Source organism: Schistocerca gregaria, chromosome 3 (genome assembly GCF_023897955.1).
Source record: "Schistocerca gregaria isolate iqSchGreg1 chromosome 3, iqSchGreg1.2, whole genome shotgun sequence".
In the NCBI taxonomy this organism is placed as follows: domain Eukaryota; kingdom Metazoa; phylum Arthropoda; class Insecta; order Orthoptera; family Acrididae; genus Schistocerca; species Schistocerca gregaria.
The window spans coordinates 947,886,148-947,901,430 of NC_064922.1; the positions used below are offsets into that span (position 1 = coordinate 947,886,148).

General features: G+C 40.3%; 1 protein-coding gene across 3 annotated transcripts in view; it reads left to right on the plus strand.

The window, feature by feature from the left end:
* LOC126355880 (intraflagellar transport protein 172 homolog) overlaps nt 1-15,283 on the plus strand; it is a 372,812-nt gene that overhangs the window by 139,639 nt on the left and 217,890 nt on the right. For all 3 annotated transcript variants that reach the window (XM_050006382.1, XM_050006381.1, XM_050006383.1), the window contains 3 exons: nt 7,609-7,953; nt 9,760-9,872; nt 9,954-10,132. In XM_050006382.1, coding sequence (XP_049862339.1) covers nt 7,609-7,953; nt 9,760-9,872; nt 9,954-10,132 — 637 coding nt within the window. The remainder of the gene's footprint in view (nt 1-7,608; nt 7,954-9,759; nt 9,873-9,953; nt 10,133-15,283) is intronic.

The window sequence follows — 15,283 nt, forward strand, 5'->3', positions numbered from 1 at the left end:
AGGCAAAATGGCTAAGCAGGAATGCTATGAGGACAAAGGCAAGGCTGTAGACAGGACTGGTTTAAAACTCAAGCAGCACAAGTGGCTACTTGGGTGCCAAGCTGTGAGGAGTCCCATAGGTGTGCAAATGCAAAATATGTAGACAGGCAGTATCATAAAGAGAAGCAAAGACTGATACAGGTGAATGTGTATGAATGATGGGGTGAGGGAGGTTGGGGTCAAATTATACGTCATTAGTGTTGAAAACATAGAGGTGGGGCACCAAATGATGTGTCACTTGTGTGGGAAAATATTCTCGAACCAGCCCTGGCTGTAGAAGCACGCTTGTTTGCAAAAATATTCTAGAACTGTCCCTGGCTGTAGAAGCATGGGTAACTAGGTGAAAGCAAGATCAGCGTGTAGGAAAATTATTTTTAATTGAAACAGAGAAATCTGAGAAGTTCATAAAATCTGTCCCTTGGCATAACATCTTTGATGATTGTAGGAATATGACCATAGATCATCTGCCGACATAAATTTGGTATACATGACTCCCAGGGCACATATGATAGCTATCAATTTTTTCAGTTCTTCAAGTGACATGTTCCAGTCATTGTTCCTCAGTATTTTTCAAGCATTTGATTCTATGTATTCCTTCAAATCATACCATTGCTACATCAGTGATATCTTCTCTCTCCTTTAGAGTGTTCATAGTTGACCTTCTTCCAGAAGTTGAAAGACTAGCAGTCCCCCACCCTAGTGTTTTACTTTGTAGAGGCATGCAGCTGGGCCTCCTGTGATGAATGAGGTGAGGATTGATGCAGATCAGCATCTGAATCATCCTGCACCAATCCCTCCTCATTCACAATTTTTTCATCTTTATCTTCACTTTCTTCTGGTAAAAAAGTAATTATCTTCATCAGTGAAGTCAATTTCCAAATCAACGTCAGAAGTTTCTAAGAAATGTAACATTTCATCATCAGAAATTTTATGCTGACAAGACATGTTAGAAAAGGTCTTTCGTGGACAAAAAGTATTACCTGAATGACATGATATAAACCGTGGCAGACCGTTGTGCTTGTGTGCCAAGACACAACAGTGAGCAGCAGCAACTCTGCATGATTGTTGATTGTTGCTGCTTTATTTTTGGATTATTTATGTATATTGAGAGGAGAAATTACAGGGGTGCCAAATTGACTTCTTCTGCTGTTCTAGTTGTATAGAATGAAATGTCCAAGGAAATATAAATATTGTGTAAATCCTCATATATGCCATCATAAAGAGGAGAGAAAATTCATATGGTTTCATCATCAAAGTAAAAAATTGCATATCATATTGAACAAAAAATGTGGTAAGTTTAATTGTGACCCCTTCCACCATCCTAGTGTTAAAGAAATCTTTGGAGAAAAGAGAAGCAGGTGAATAAATATCAAGAGCTTAGATGGAAAGCCAGTACTAAGTAAAGAAGGAAGATGCGAAAGCTAATAGGTGGAAAGAATGTATAAAAGGGCTGTACAAGGGAAATGAACTTGAAAGCAATATTATAGAATGGGAAGAGGAAGTAAATGAAGATGAGATGGAAGATATGGTATTACGAGAAGAATTTGACAGTACAGTGAAAGACCTGAGTCAAGACAAAGTTCCTGGAGTGAATGACAGTCCCTTGAAATTATTGAGATCTTTTGGAGAGCCAATCATGGCAAAACTATTCCTCATGGCATGCAAGATATGTGAGGCAGGTGAAATACCCTTGATTACTAGAAGAATGTAATAATTTCAATTCCAAAAAATGGCAGGTACTGATGGGAGTGAATATTATCAAAGTGTCACTTTAATAAGTCATGTTTGAAAAATACTGACACTAATTATTAAGAGCAGAATGGAAAAACTGGTAAAGGCCGACCTTAGGGAAGATCACTTTGGTTTCTGGAGAAACGTATGAATACGTGAGGCAATACTGACCATACAATTTATCTCAGAAGAAAGGTTAAAGAAAGGCCAACCTCTGTATACAGCTTTGATAAATGTAGAGAAAGCATTTAGCAATGCTGAGTGGAGTATACCCTTTGAAAACCTGAAGGTTACGAAAATAAAATAGAGGGAGCAAAAGGTGATGATGTAAAACCTGTGTAGAAACAGACTTCAATTGTGAGAGTCTAAGAATTGAAAGGGAAGTGATTGAGAAGGGAATGACACAGGATTGTTACCTATTCCCAATTTTACTCAATCTGTGTGTTGAACAATCAGTAAAGGAAACTAAAAAGAAATTTGAAAAGGGAACTAGAGCTCAGAGAGAAGAAATGAAAACTGTGAGTTTTGCTGATGGCATTGTAACTCTGCCAAAGGCAGGAAAGACGTTGGAAAAATAATTGAATGGAATAAATGATTTCCTGGAAATAGATTGTAAGATGAGTATCAACAAAAGTTAAACAATTTTAATTGAATGTAGTTGAATTAAATTAGGCAGTGCTGACAGAATTAGATTAGGAATGGGACACTAAAAGTAGTCCTTGAGTTTGACTATTTCACAGCAGAACGACTTATAATGCCCAAGTAGAGGTGGTATAAAATGCAGATGTCTGTAGAAACAAAAGTATTTCTGAAGAAGAGTTGTAGAGTCTTGTACAGCAAGGAAGCATGTTGTTATGAGTGACCAGTATTCTCCTCCTACAACACAAATGGACAGATGGATGAATAAGATTCTGTGTTGTGGTACAAGTTCATCAGTAATAGCCCTCTTCCAGAGTGATGTAAAGTACAATTATGGTTCACATAAACTATAGGGTGCCATTCACCCGCTATAGTCACTAATCTGGTCGCTATGTACTGTCATATCCTGTGACGAACTGAACCCGCTCTGTGAGTAAACTGACAGATGTGAAACTGGATGATTGAGGGAGGCATTCTGTGCAGTGGTGACGACCTAAATAATTGCTGTCGAGATGGCATTGGCAACATGTTGCTAGTTGGTGTGTCTCTGGCCTCTCTCGTGACAGGCGCACTTGATCCATCACCCACCAATCGATCTTCAAGCTTCATCTATTCCGACCAGCACGCTGGTGACAGCTTATGCCAGCACAAGAAGAATTTGTCAATATCTAGTATAAATTTAAGTATCATTACTGAAGGTATTTGTCTGAAGCATGGATGGGCAATCCGGCCCTTGGAAGAAATTCGTTGGAGGGAAAGAGAGCCATTCACGTAGTACTTCGCCAGGGATCTGTTTTTTGATATTTCCACCATTGTTTGGCTTGCCTCAGGTTTGCAGCCCATGAGACAGACCAGTGAAAGTTTTGCTTACTCCACACTTGCACAATGCCATTTCACCACCACTGGATTTGAAGAACAAAGAGAAACATATTAACAGTCTGAGTGCAGCAGTATGGCCCATGTGCTTGTGTGCATGCTGAGAGTGAGAGAAACAGCTCACTGCTATAAAAAGGGGGGGGGGGGGGGAGTATTTTTGCCTTTGGATCAGTGCTGACAACAAACAAATGTTACTGCTTACTGCCTTTATTTATCTTACACATTGATAGACCTCAAACATTGGTGGTATAAACAATGGGACAAAAATTACCAACTACTCACAAAATATGCCAATTTGAACAATGACAATAGGGTGCCATTCACATCCATACATTACCCCGTAGTCATTAATGTCACAGATGCTACAGCTTTGTATTTTATATGCCAGGAGTATTGCTGTCACATCACGTGATTAGGCAGCCTGAGAGCTTAAGTAAGTATGTGAATCAGACCCGTTGTCACTAAAAGTTGATTACGCCTGGTCTAGAGTGTAGCTTTGAATGGAAAGGAAATGTGGATGATAAGCAGTTCAGATAAGAAGAGAACAGAAGTTTTTCAGATATGGTGTCACAGAAGAATGCTGAAGATTAGATCAGTAGATTGAGCAACTAATGAGAAGGTATTGAACCAAATTGGGAAAAAAGAAATTTATGGCACAACTTGAAAAGAAGGAATCAATTGGCAGGAGATATTTGGAGACAGAAACGAATTAAGTGCACGGCCAAATGATTGTAGGTTTCAGTAGCTATTCAGAGATGAAGAGGAGTGTGGAGCATAGATTAGTGTGGAAAGCTGCCTCAAACCAGTCTGCAGACTGAAGGCCACAACAATAGACATGCACATACTCGGTCACTCTTCATTCTCTATTCTCTCTCTCTGTTCTCAGTCACTCTTCATTCTCTCTCTCTCTCTCTCTCTCTCTCTCTCTCTCTCTCTCTCTCTCTCTCTCTCTCATGCACACACACATAAATACCAAGAAGAATTTATATTCTGTTTGCTGAATGAATGCATGGGCAATGTATAACATAACATCCCTAAACTAGTCCGCCCCCAGTAGCTGAGTGGTCAGTGCGACAGAATGTCAGTCCTAAGGGCCCAGGTTCAATTTCCAGCTGGGTCGGAGATTTTCTCCGCCCAGAGACTGGGTGTTGTATTGCCTAATCATCATCATTTCACCCCCAACGACGAGCAAGTCGCCGAAGTGGCGTCAAATCGAAAGACTTGCACCAGGTGAACGGTCTACCCAACAGGAGGCCCTAGTCACACGACTTTTACATTTACCTCCCTAAATTGACATGAAAGAATTACTCTTTGAGCACTGGTAGATTTACACAGTATGTAAGACATTCTAGGGTTGGACATCTGCTGAAGAACACGTAGACAGAAGATGAAGGAAACTTTAGACATGTCACCCTGATATCATTATTAAAAAAAAGAAAAATAGATTTAATCATGAATGGCAGTTTATTGAATTACCCAAACAAATATAACCTTATCAGCATAACAGTTTGACTGTTAAAAGTAAAATAAGTGCAGACAGAGTTTGAAGGAGTGGTACTTAATGATACAGACAATGTTGTTGTTGTTGTGGAGCCCAGGTCAGGGACTGGATAGATGCAGCTCTCCATTGCTACTCTATCCTGTGCAAGCTTCTTTATCTGCAAGTAACAACTGCAACCTATATCCTTCTGAATCTCCTTAGTGTATTCATCTCTTGGTCTCCCTCTACGATTTTATCCTCTACACTGCCCTTCAATACTAAATTGGTGATCCCTTGATGCCTCAGAACCTTTACCTACCAACCTATCCCTTCCTCTAGTCAAGTTGTGCCACAAATTCCTCTTCTATCCAATTCTGTTCAGTACCTCCTGATTAGTTACGTGAATTACCCATCTAATTTTCAGCATTCTTCTGTAGCACCACATTTCGAATGCTTCTATTCTCTTCTTGTCTATACTATTTATCGTCCATGTTTCACTTCCATACAAGGCTTCAATCCATACAAATACTTTCAGAAAAGACTTGCTGACACTTAAGTCTACATTCGATGTTAATAAATTTCTCTTCTTCAGAAACACTTTCCTTGCCATTGCCAGTCTACATTTTATACACTCTCTGTTTTGACCATCATCAGTTATTTTGCTCCCCAAGTAGCAAAACTCATTTACTACTTCAAGTGTCTTATTTCCTAATCTAATTCCCTCAGCATTACCTGATTTAATTCGACTAGATTCCATTATCCTCATTTTGCTTTTGTTGATGTTCATCCCATATCTTCCTTTCAGGACACTGTCCATTCCGTTCAAATGCTCTTCCAGATCCTTTGCTGTCTCTGACAGAATTACCATGTCATCGGTAAACCTCAAAGTTTTTATTTCTTCTCCAGAGATTTTAATTCCTACTCGAAATTTTTCTTTTGTTTCCTTTACTGCTAGCTCAATATACAGGTTGAATAACATCGGGGATAGGCTACAACCCTGTCTCACTCCCTTCCCGACCACTGCTTCTCTTTAATGTCCCTTGACTTTTATAACTGCCATGTGGTTTCTGTACAAAACAAAAATTTTAAGGATGAATATCGGCTGGACTGTCAGTTGGAATGGAATGAGCATGCAAGGATACTATAAAGTAAAGATAATTATTGATTTATGTATTTTGTCTTTCACAGAATATTTTCAAAATTGTATGCCCTCAAAATAATGTTAATTAGGCCTAATACACTTATTCCAGAATTTCAGTCATTGATGCAGAGAGAATGAATTTTAATTCTGCAATGTAGTAAATGCTGATTTGAAACTTCCTGGCCGATTAAAACTGTATGTCAGATCAGGACTCTTTCCTTTGCTCATAAATGACAATGGTTCCAAGCTGAGTCCCAGTCTGGCATGCAGTTTTAATCTACCAAGATGCTTCATTAAAGCAAACTATTTTTAAAACAGTTCAAATTTATTCTCTGTAGTGATTCTAGAAATTTTTGTTTCATGTCTTCTGTGTCCTGGAAACCTTCCTCTTTAGATCTCTTTTTGCTGTAGGAAACAGGAAGAAGTCACATAGAGTAAAATTCAGTGAGTACAGATGGTGTGAAATAATTTGTACTTCAACAAACACAGATGATTTTTCTTCAATGGCTCATGAAATCATTTTAGCAGTTGACAATAGTAATACTGATGAATAGTGGTACATTGGGTGACAAATTCATTGTACACAGTCTCCTCAATGTTGAAAAAACAAAACTACACTACTTTCACTTTGTTATCACATGTTTAGCCTTTAGCCTTTTTCAGTCATGGTGATGTAGAAGTCCTCCAACTGGGGTGATTGTTGCTTAGTTTCTGGGCACGATGGTGGTTTGCAGTAATGATTTCCTCAATGGCAAACAGATTTTTATACTGGCACATTGTTCTGTTATGACTGCTACCGTGGAATTACTGAATGTGTGAATTAGCTTTGTTGTACAGTCTAGTCTAATCCTATCTATTCTGATGTAACTGACACCTTTCTGTGATACAGCAGCAATTTTTGTTACACTCAGAAATACATAAATATGTTTCAAAAACTCACAATGGATTCATTTCATTCACAGCTTTGATTTGTACTTGTTATGCATTCTTCTTGCATATAATTGCTACTTGATGTTGCAGATGAAATTCTGGCTGATAATTTCATGTATCGCTGCATTCATTTTGGAATGTTAAGTTCGATATCCCTCTTGGTGCTTTTTAAGAGAAGCAGGCTATATTTCAGCACAAGATTTCAATCTATGATTTTTCTCTATTACTGTCAACAAAATTACGACTATATCACTACCCTGTATATGGACTGATCACGTTCATGTGCACTTCTAATATCATATTCAAATTACTTAATAGGAAGGTGTCTAATATTTGTGATTGAATAAACATCTCCAATTTAGGTGCCTAAAGTGCTAGGGTAATCCCAGTCAATCCACAGTGGCATAAGAAGATTGCAGACTTGGTAGTACCTTCTGTATATGCAGTGTGCATTTGTAGTAACTTCTGCATATGCCAGTCTACAGCATTGACACAAATGCTCAAGTTACATAAAGAGGAATGTGTTAGCCATAGGTATGATGTGTTTGACCGTTTAATTACATATCAATTTCTCATGTTATTGTACCACATATGCTACAATTTGTAGTATTAATTGATATTTCATAATGATAAAATTATTTGTGAGAAAGTGTGCCTCACAGTATCAATTCTTACATATTCAGTTCATCCCATACATTTTAATTATTGAACAAACGCAAATTTATGCTTATAATTGAGTTCTAATTAAACATCTATATCTTCCCCTTTACAGGCGAATGGTATGGAAAAACAAATTTGAAATGGCTTATGTTGGTCCTAGTCAGGTTATCATAAAGCCTCTGAGTACGGAGCTGCAAGGCATAATTTTAAAATCCCAGTACGGATATGAAATTGAAGATGTTCGGATCATGGGTGAGGATAGTTACGTATTTGCTCGCACTTCAGATACAATACTTGTTGGAGATCTGACACGTAATTTGTTAAGTGAAGTTGTCTGGCCAAATACGGGGTGTCATGAGAAAGTATACTTTGACAATCCTACAGTCTGTCTAATTTTCAATGCTGGAGAACTGAGTATGGTTGAGTATGGAATCAATGAAATCCTTGCATCTGTTAGGTAAGTAACTTGAACATAGAAGTAAGTTTATTTTTACATCCAAATTTAAACAGAAAATTACAAATTTGTATTTTTTAAATATGCGATGATAATAGTAAGTGACACAGATATAAATGCGCATTCTTCTAAAATAAACTTTTCATAAAATGTTTTAGTTCTGTTGGTATGCTGTCTATGAACACTCTGAAAAGGCTTATGTTTTCCACAACATTAGTGAACTGTGTCTGGTAGAAACTTTCCCAAATTTGCAATACACTTATATGATTGTAGAATACATAATAATAATTGACATCTTAACTTGTATCTCTTATCCACCATTTTCTAATTATTTCTTTTCTTTTCTCTGTTCTACATTTACATGTGTGCTCTCCTCAAAGGAGGGTGTTTCATACCAATATTAGTAGTCACTTTACATTCCTGTTTATTCACACATTCAAACAGTATTCAAATATAAAGTGAGGGAAAACTTACAATATTTCAACTTATCTCTTCTTATGATTTGAAGCACAATTTACTGTCTCTGAAAGCTAGATAGTAATTAGTTTTTTTTGTGGTTATGTCAGCCCTAACCCTTCTTGAAGATTCAGTTAGTCTTAAGTTTCACAGAGTTAACTTTTTGTGTTCTTAGTTTGACATGTATCAGTTAGATTGCCTTATATTTTGATGGGATCTTTGACTAGCATCATCATAGCCTGATGAACAATTCACTGTTTTTATCTGGGTTCGACAGAAACACATTTCACCACAGCTTAGTTACACATAAAATCTATCCACATATTGAAGAATTTACAATCAAGTGATTTCAGCACATTATTAGCAAGGGGGAACATGCAAACATTGATTATCATCAGCTTTACAATCATGAACATGGAATAAATTTTCAACTGCCAAGATTGCTAAAATCATTTATTCATATAGATGACTGGTTTCGGCAGTTCTCATTGCCATCTTCAGATCTGCAAAAGATGGGACTGAAAATGCTAGGATACTGCAACTAACATAACAGCACATATAATTGTATCCAAAATTTGCTATACATGGAATAGCAATATACCTGTGTTTACGTCATTACAGAATCTTCTCCTTCAGTACTGTAAGTGGTGCTATACAATGTAGTTAGTTAGTCACATGCTCCTGGGATCATTTTGCACGATAGATCATAATGATTTGGAATGAGTCATTTTACATTCACATTGCAAATTAATTTGTACATATGGTTAAATTCTGAACATTTCAAAGTTTGGCAGTTTGGCTGATCCAAAGATGGCAACAAGAACTGCTAAAACCAATCATCTATGTGAATATGTGAGTTTAACAATCTTGGGAGTTGAAAATTTATTCGGTACTGATAATACCACAGATCGCCCCCCATGCTGACAATGATAGAAGTGTATAGCTTGACAGTCTTTCTGAGATCTGCTAACAACAGGTGAGTCAATAGTGTCTCAGTCCAGTATTTGAAAGGAATAACTAGACAAAAACAGCAAAAGGAACATAAAGTCAGGAGTGGATGAATGACTGTAGTGGCTCCACATTTAGGCAGAATTGTGGTTCATTGGTATGGCCAATATAATCTTGTTCACTGAGCCATGGAACAGAGTCCACAAAGTTGCTTTCAGTGCTTTCTGGCATGCTATGCGAATCATTCCCACGCTGATAGACAGGACCTGCTTGCAGTAACAGATGCTATTGTGTTGAATGAAGGTTTTATTGGTATGTTTATGTATTCCATTTATGCTTGTTTCATATTTGCAACAACATATTTCTTTTCTTTTCTTCTAAGTTGTATTATGTTTCTATTTTCAGAACAGAGTTTGTTAATCCTCATCTTGTAAGTGTACGGCTTAATGAAAGATGTAAAGCATCTGAAAATAATAAGAAATTGGCATATTTGCTAGATCTGAAGACAATTTGCATATGTAAGTGATACTGATAGTAGAAGTTGCTGAATCTTGGTAATTGCCAAATTGTGTGCAATGTCTTAATAACATATTTTTCAGTGGATCTTGTGAGTGGTGCTACAATAGGTCAGCTGAGTCATGACTCCAAGATTAACTGGTTAGAACTGAATGAAACAGGCCGCAAGCTTCTTTTCCGAGACAAAAAGATGAGGCTAAATATTTTTGATATTCCATCAACAACAAAGTCATCCATACTGAATTACTGCACATTTGTTCAGGTATGTTTTTGGAATGCTTAAAATATGAATTTTGCTGTTCCATTTATATCTACATCTACTCCTCAAGCCACTCAACGGTGTGTGGCGGAGAGCACTTTATGTGCCACTGTCGATTACCCCCCTTTCCTGTTCCAGTCGCGTATATTTGTGGGAAGAACGACTGCCGAAAAGCCTCCATGCGCACTCCAATCTCTCTAATTTTACATTCGTGATCTCCTCGGGAGGTATAAGTATGGGGAAGCAATATATTCGATACCTCATCCAGAAACACACCCTCTCAAAACCTGGACAGCAAGCTACACTGCGATGCAGAGCACCTCTCTTGCAGAGTCTGCCACTTGAGTTTGCTAAACATCTCCGTAACACTATCACGCTTACCAAATAACCTTGTGACGAAACACACCGCTCTTCTTTGGATCTTCTCTATCTCCTCTGCCATCCTGACCTGGTATGGATCCCACACTGATGAGCAGTACTCAAGTATAGGTTGAACGAGTGTTTTGTAAGCCACCTCTTTTGTTGATGGACTACATTTTCTAAGGACTCTCCCAATGAACCTCAACCTGGCACGTGCCTTACCAACAATTAATTTTATATGATCATTCCACTTCAAATCATTCCGTACGCATACTCCCAGGTATATTACAGAAGTAACTGCTACCACTGTTTGTTCCACTATCATATAGTCATACAATAAAGGATCCTTCTTTCTATATATTCGCAATACATTACATTTGTATATGTTAAGGGTCAGTTGCCACTCCCTGTACCAAGAGCCTATCCGCTGCAGATCTTCCTGCATTTCACTGCAATTTTCTAATGCTGCAACTTCTCTGTATACTACAGCATCATCAGCGAAAAGCCACATAGAACCTCCGACACTATCGAATAGGTCATTTATATATATATATTGTGAAAAGCAATGGCCCCATAACACTCCCCTGTGGCACGCCAGAGGAAAATGGCATCTTTCTGGGAGCCTGTATCTAATATTTATTCATGAACAAATAAAGCAAGTTGGGTCTCACACGATCGCTGTTTCTGGAATCCATGTTGATTCCTACAGAATAGATTCTGGGTTTCCAGAAATGACAAGATACGCGAGCAAAAAACATGTTATAAAATTCTACAACAGATCGATGTCAGAGACATAGGTCTATAGTTTTGCACTTCTGCTCAACGGCCCTTCTTGGAAACTGGAACTACCTGTGCTCTTTTCCAATATTTTGGAACCTTCCGTTCCTCTAGAGACTTGCGGTACACGGCAGTTAGAAAGGGGACAAGTTCTTTCGCGTACTCCGTGTGGAATCGAATAGGTATCCCGTCAAGTCCAGTGGACTTTCCTCAGTTGCTTTTCTATTCCTTGGACACTTATTTCGATGTCAGCCATTTTTTTGTTCGTGCGTGGATTTAGAGAAGGAACTGCAGTGCTGTTTTCCTCTCTGAAACAGCTTTGGAAAAAGGTGTTTAGTATTTCAGTTTTACGCATGTTATCCTATGTTTCAATGCCATTATCATCCCAGAGTGTCTGGCTATGCTGTTTCGATCCACTTACTGATTTAACGTAAGACCAGAACTTCCTAGGATTTTCTGTCAAGTTGGTACATAGAATTTTACTTTCGAATTCACATAACACTTCACGCATAGCCCTCCTTATGCTAACTTTGACATTGTGTAGTTTCTGTTTGTCTGAGTGGTTGTTTTGGCTGCATTTAAATTTGCAGTGAAGCTCTCTTTGCTTTTGCAGTAGTTTCCTAACATTGTTATTGAACCACGGTGGGTTTTTCGCGTCCCTCACAGTTTTACTCGGCACGTACCTTTCTAAAACGCATTTTACAATTGCCATCTTCCATAAACACTCAACATTGTCAGTGTCGGAACAGAAATTTTTGTTTTGATCTGTTAGGTAGTCTGAAATCTGCATCCTATTTCTCTTGCTAAACAGATAAACCCTCCTCCCTTTTTTTATATTGCTATTTACTTGCATATTCAGGGATGCTGCAACGGCCTTATGATCACTAATTTCGTGTTCTGCGCTTACAGAGTCTAAAAGTTTGGGTCTGTTTCTTATCATTAGGTCCAACATGTTATCTGCACAAGTCGGTTCTCTGTTTAATTGCTCAAGGTAATTTTCGGATAGTGCACTCAGTATAATATCACTTTATGCTCTGTGCCTACCACCCATCCTAAACATCGTCCCAGTCTATATCTGGTAAATTGAATTCTCCGCTGAAGACTATAACATGCTGCGGAAATTTATGTGAAATGTATTCCAGGTTTTCTCTCAGTTGTTTTGCCACTAATGCTGCACATTGGTTTTCTTCCCCTCCCTTGCAGCCATACCCCAAAGGGGCCCCATTACGTACCTGACGTTGGAGCTCCCAACTACCAGTAAGCCCACCCTCTGCGACCGCCTGGATCTTTCAGACTGAGTGGCAACCTCTGGAACAGGACAAGCAGCCATGTCCAGCTGAAGATCAGAGACAGAGCCTGAAACCAGTTCATCAGACAAACTGGAGGGGCCTTCCATTCAGCCTTTCGGAATGTGTTTCGCCCCTTGCCACACCTCGAGACTACCTCCCACTCTGCCAAGGGTGAGGGGTCAGCCATAATGTGGGCAGTATCCTGGGCAGCCACAGCCGTAGTCCTATCGGGGTATGTGTGGGACAAGTTGGCCATCCCTGACAAACTCCCGTCTGGACCCCCCCTGTGATGCCCATTGCAACATCAAGCTGTGTGACTGAAGCCAACACTGCCTGAAGCTGGGAGCGAAGGGATGCCAACTCAGCCCACATCCGAACACAGCAGTCGCAGTCCCTATCCGTGCTAAATACTGTTGTGCTGTTGTGCAACATCCTTTCATATTTCCTTCTCCTTCCCTCTTTCCTGACGAAGCAACCGCCGGTTGCGAAAGCTCGAAATTTTGTGTGTGTTTGTGTGTTATTTTATTGTGCCTGTCTACCGACACTTTCCTGCTTGGTAAGTCTTGGAATCAAACTTCCACATGGGAAAAATATATTAAAAACAAAGATTCCAAGACTTACCAAGCGGGAAAACGCCGGCAGACAGGCACATGAACAAAACACACAAACACACACACAGAATTACTAGCTTTCGCAACCGATGGTTGCTTCTTCAGGAAGGAGAGGGAAAGACGAAAGGATGTGGGTTTTAAGGGAGAGGTTAAGGAGTCATTCCAGTCCCGGGAGCGGAAAGACTTCCCTTAGGGGGAAAAAAAGGACAGGTGTACACTCGCGCACACACACACACACGCACACATATCCATCCGCACATACACAGACACAAGCAGACATATTTAGGCAAAGAGTAAGGGCAGAGATGTCAGTCGAGGCGGAAGTACAGAGGCAAAGAAGTTGTTGAAAGACAGGTGAGGTATTAGCGGAGGTTGAGGCCTGGCGGATATCGAGAAGAGAGGATATACTGAAGGGCGAGTTCCCATCTCCGGAGTTCGGATAGGTTGATGTTGGTGGGAAGTATCCAGATAACTCTGACGGTGTAACACTGTGCCAAGATGTGCTGGCCATGCACCAAGGCATGTTTAGCCACAGGGTGATCCTCATTACCAACAAACACATGTCTGCCTGTGTCCATTCATGCGAATGGACAGTTTGTTGCTGGTCATTCCCACATAGAAAGCGTCACAGTGCAGGCAGGTCAGTTGGTAAATCACGTGGGTGCCTTCACACGTGGCTCTCCCTTTGATCGTGTACACCTTCCGGGTTACAGGACTGGAGTAGGTGGTGGTGGGAGGGTGCATAGGACAGGTTTTACACCGGGGGCAGTTGCAAGGGTAGGAGCCAGAGGGTAGGGAAGGTGGTTTGGGGATTTCATAGGGATGAACCAAGAGGTTCACTCCACCAAGAGTGTCTTTCCGCCGTCCACCTAACCTTCGTAAACTCATGCGAATGGACAGTTTGTTGCTGGTCATTCCCACATAGAAAGCTTCACAGTGTAGGCAGGTCAGTTGGTAAATCACATGGTTGCTGTCACATGTGGCTCTGCCTTTGATCGTGTACTCCTTCTGGGTTACAGGACTGGAGTAGGTGGTGGTGGGAGGGTGCATGGGACAGGTTTTACACTGGGGGCGTTTACTAGGGTAGGAGCCAGACGGTAGAGAATGTGGTTTGGGGATTTCATAGGGATGAACCATGAGGTTACGAAGGTTAGGTGGGCAGTGGAAAGACACTCTTGGTGGAGTGGGGAGGATTTCGTGAATGATGGATCTCATTTCAGGACAGGATTTGAGGAAGTCGTATCTCTGCTGGAGAGCCACATTCAGAGTCTGATCCAGTCCCGAAAAGTATCCTGTCACAAGTGGGGCACTTTTGGGGTTCTTCTGTGGGAGGTTTCTGGGCTTGGGGGGATGAGGAAGTCTCTCTGGTTATTTGCTTCTGTACCAGGTTGGGAGGGTAGTTGCAGGATGCGAAAGCTGTTTTCAGGTTGTTGGTGTAAAGGTTCAGGGATTCAGGACTCGAGCAGATTTGTTTGCCACAAAGACCTAGGCTGTAGGGAAGGGACCGTGTGATATGGAATGGGTGGCAGTTGTCATAATGGAGGTACTGTTGCTTGTTGGTGTGTTTGATGTGGACAGATGTGTGAAGCTGGCCATTGGACAGATGGAGGTCAACGTCAAGGAAAGTGGCATGGGATTTGGAGTAGGACCAGGTGAATCCGATGGAACCAAAGGAGTTGAGTTCGAAGAGGAAATGCTGGTGTTCTTCTTCACTGTGAGTCCAGATCATGAAGATGTCGTCAATAAATCTGTACCAAACTTTGGGTTGGCAGGCCTGGGTAACCAAGAAGGCTTCCTCTATGCAACCCATAAATAGGTTGGCGTACGAGGGGGCCATCCTGGTAACATGGCTGTTCCCTTTAATTCTTGGTATGTCTGGCCTTCGAAGGCGAAGAAGTTGTGAGTTAGGATGAAGCTGGCTAAGGTAATGAGGAAAGAGGTTTTAGGTCAGCGTGAAAGGAAGTGCTCCATCGCAGTGAGGCCCTGGACGTGTGTGATATTTGTGTATAAGGAAGTGGCATCAATGGTTACAAGGATGGTTTCTGGGGGTAACAGACTGGGTACGGATTCCAGGCTTTCGAGAAAGTGGTTGGTGTCTTTGGTGAAGGATGGGAGAC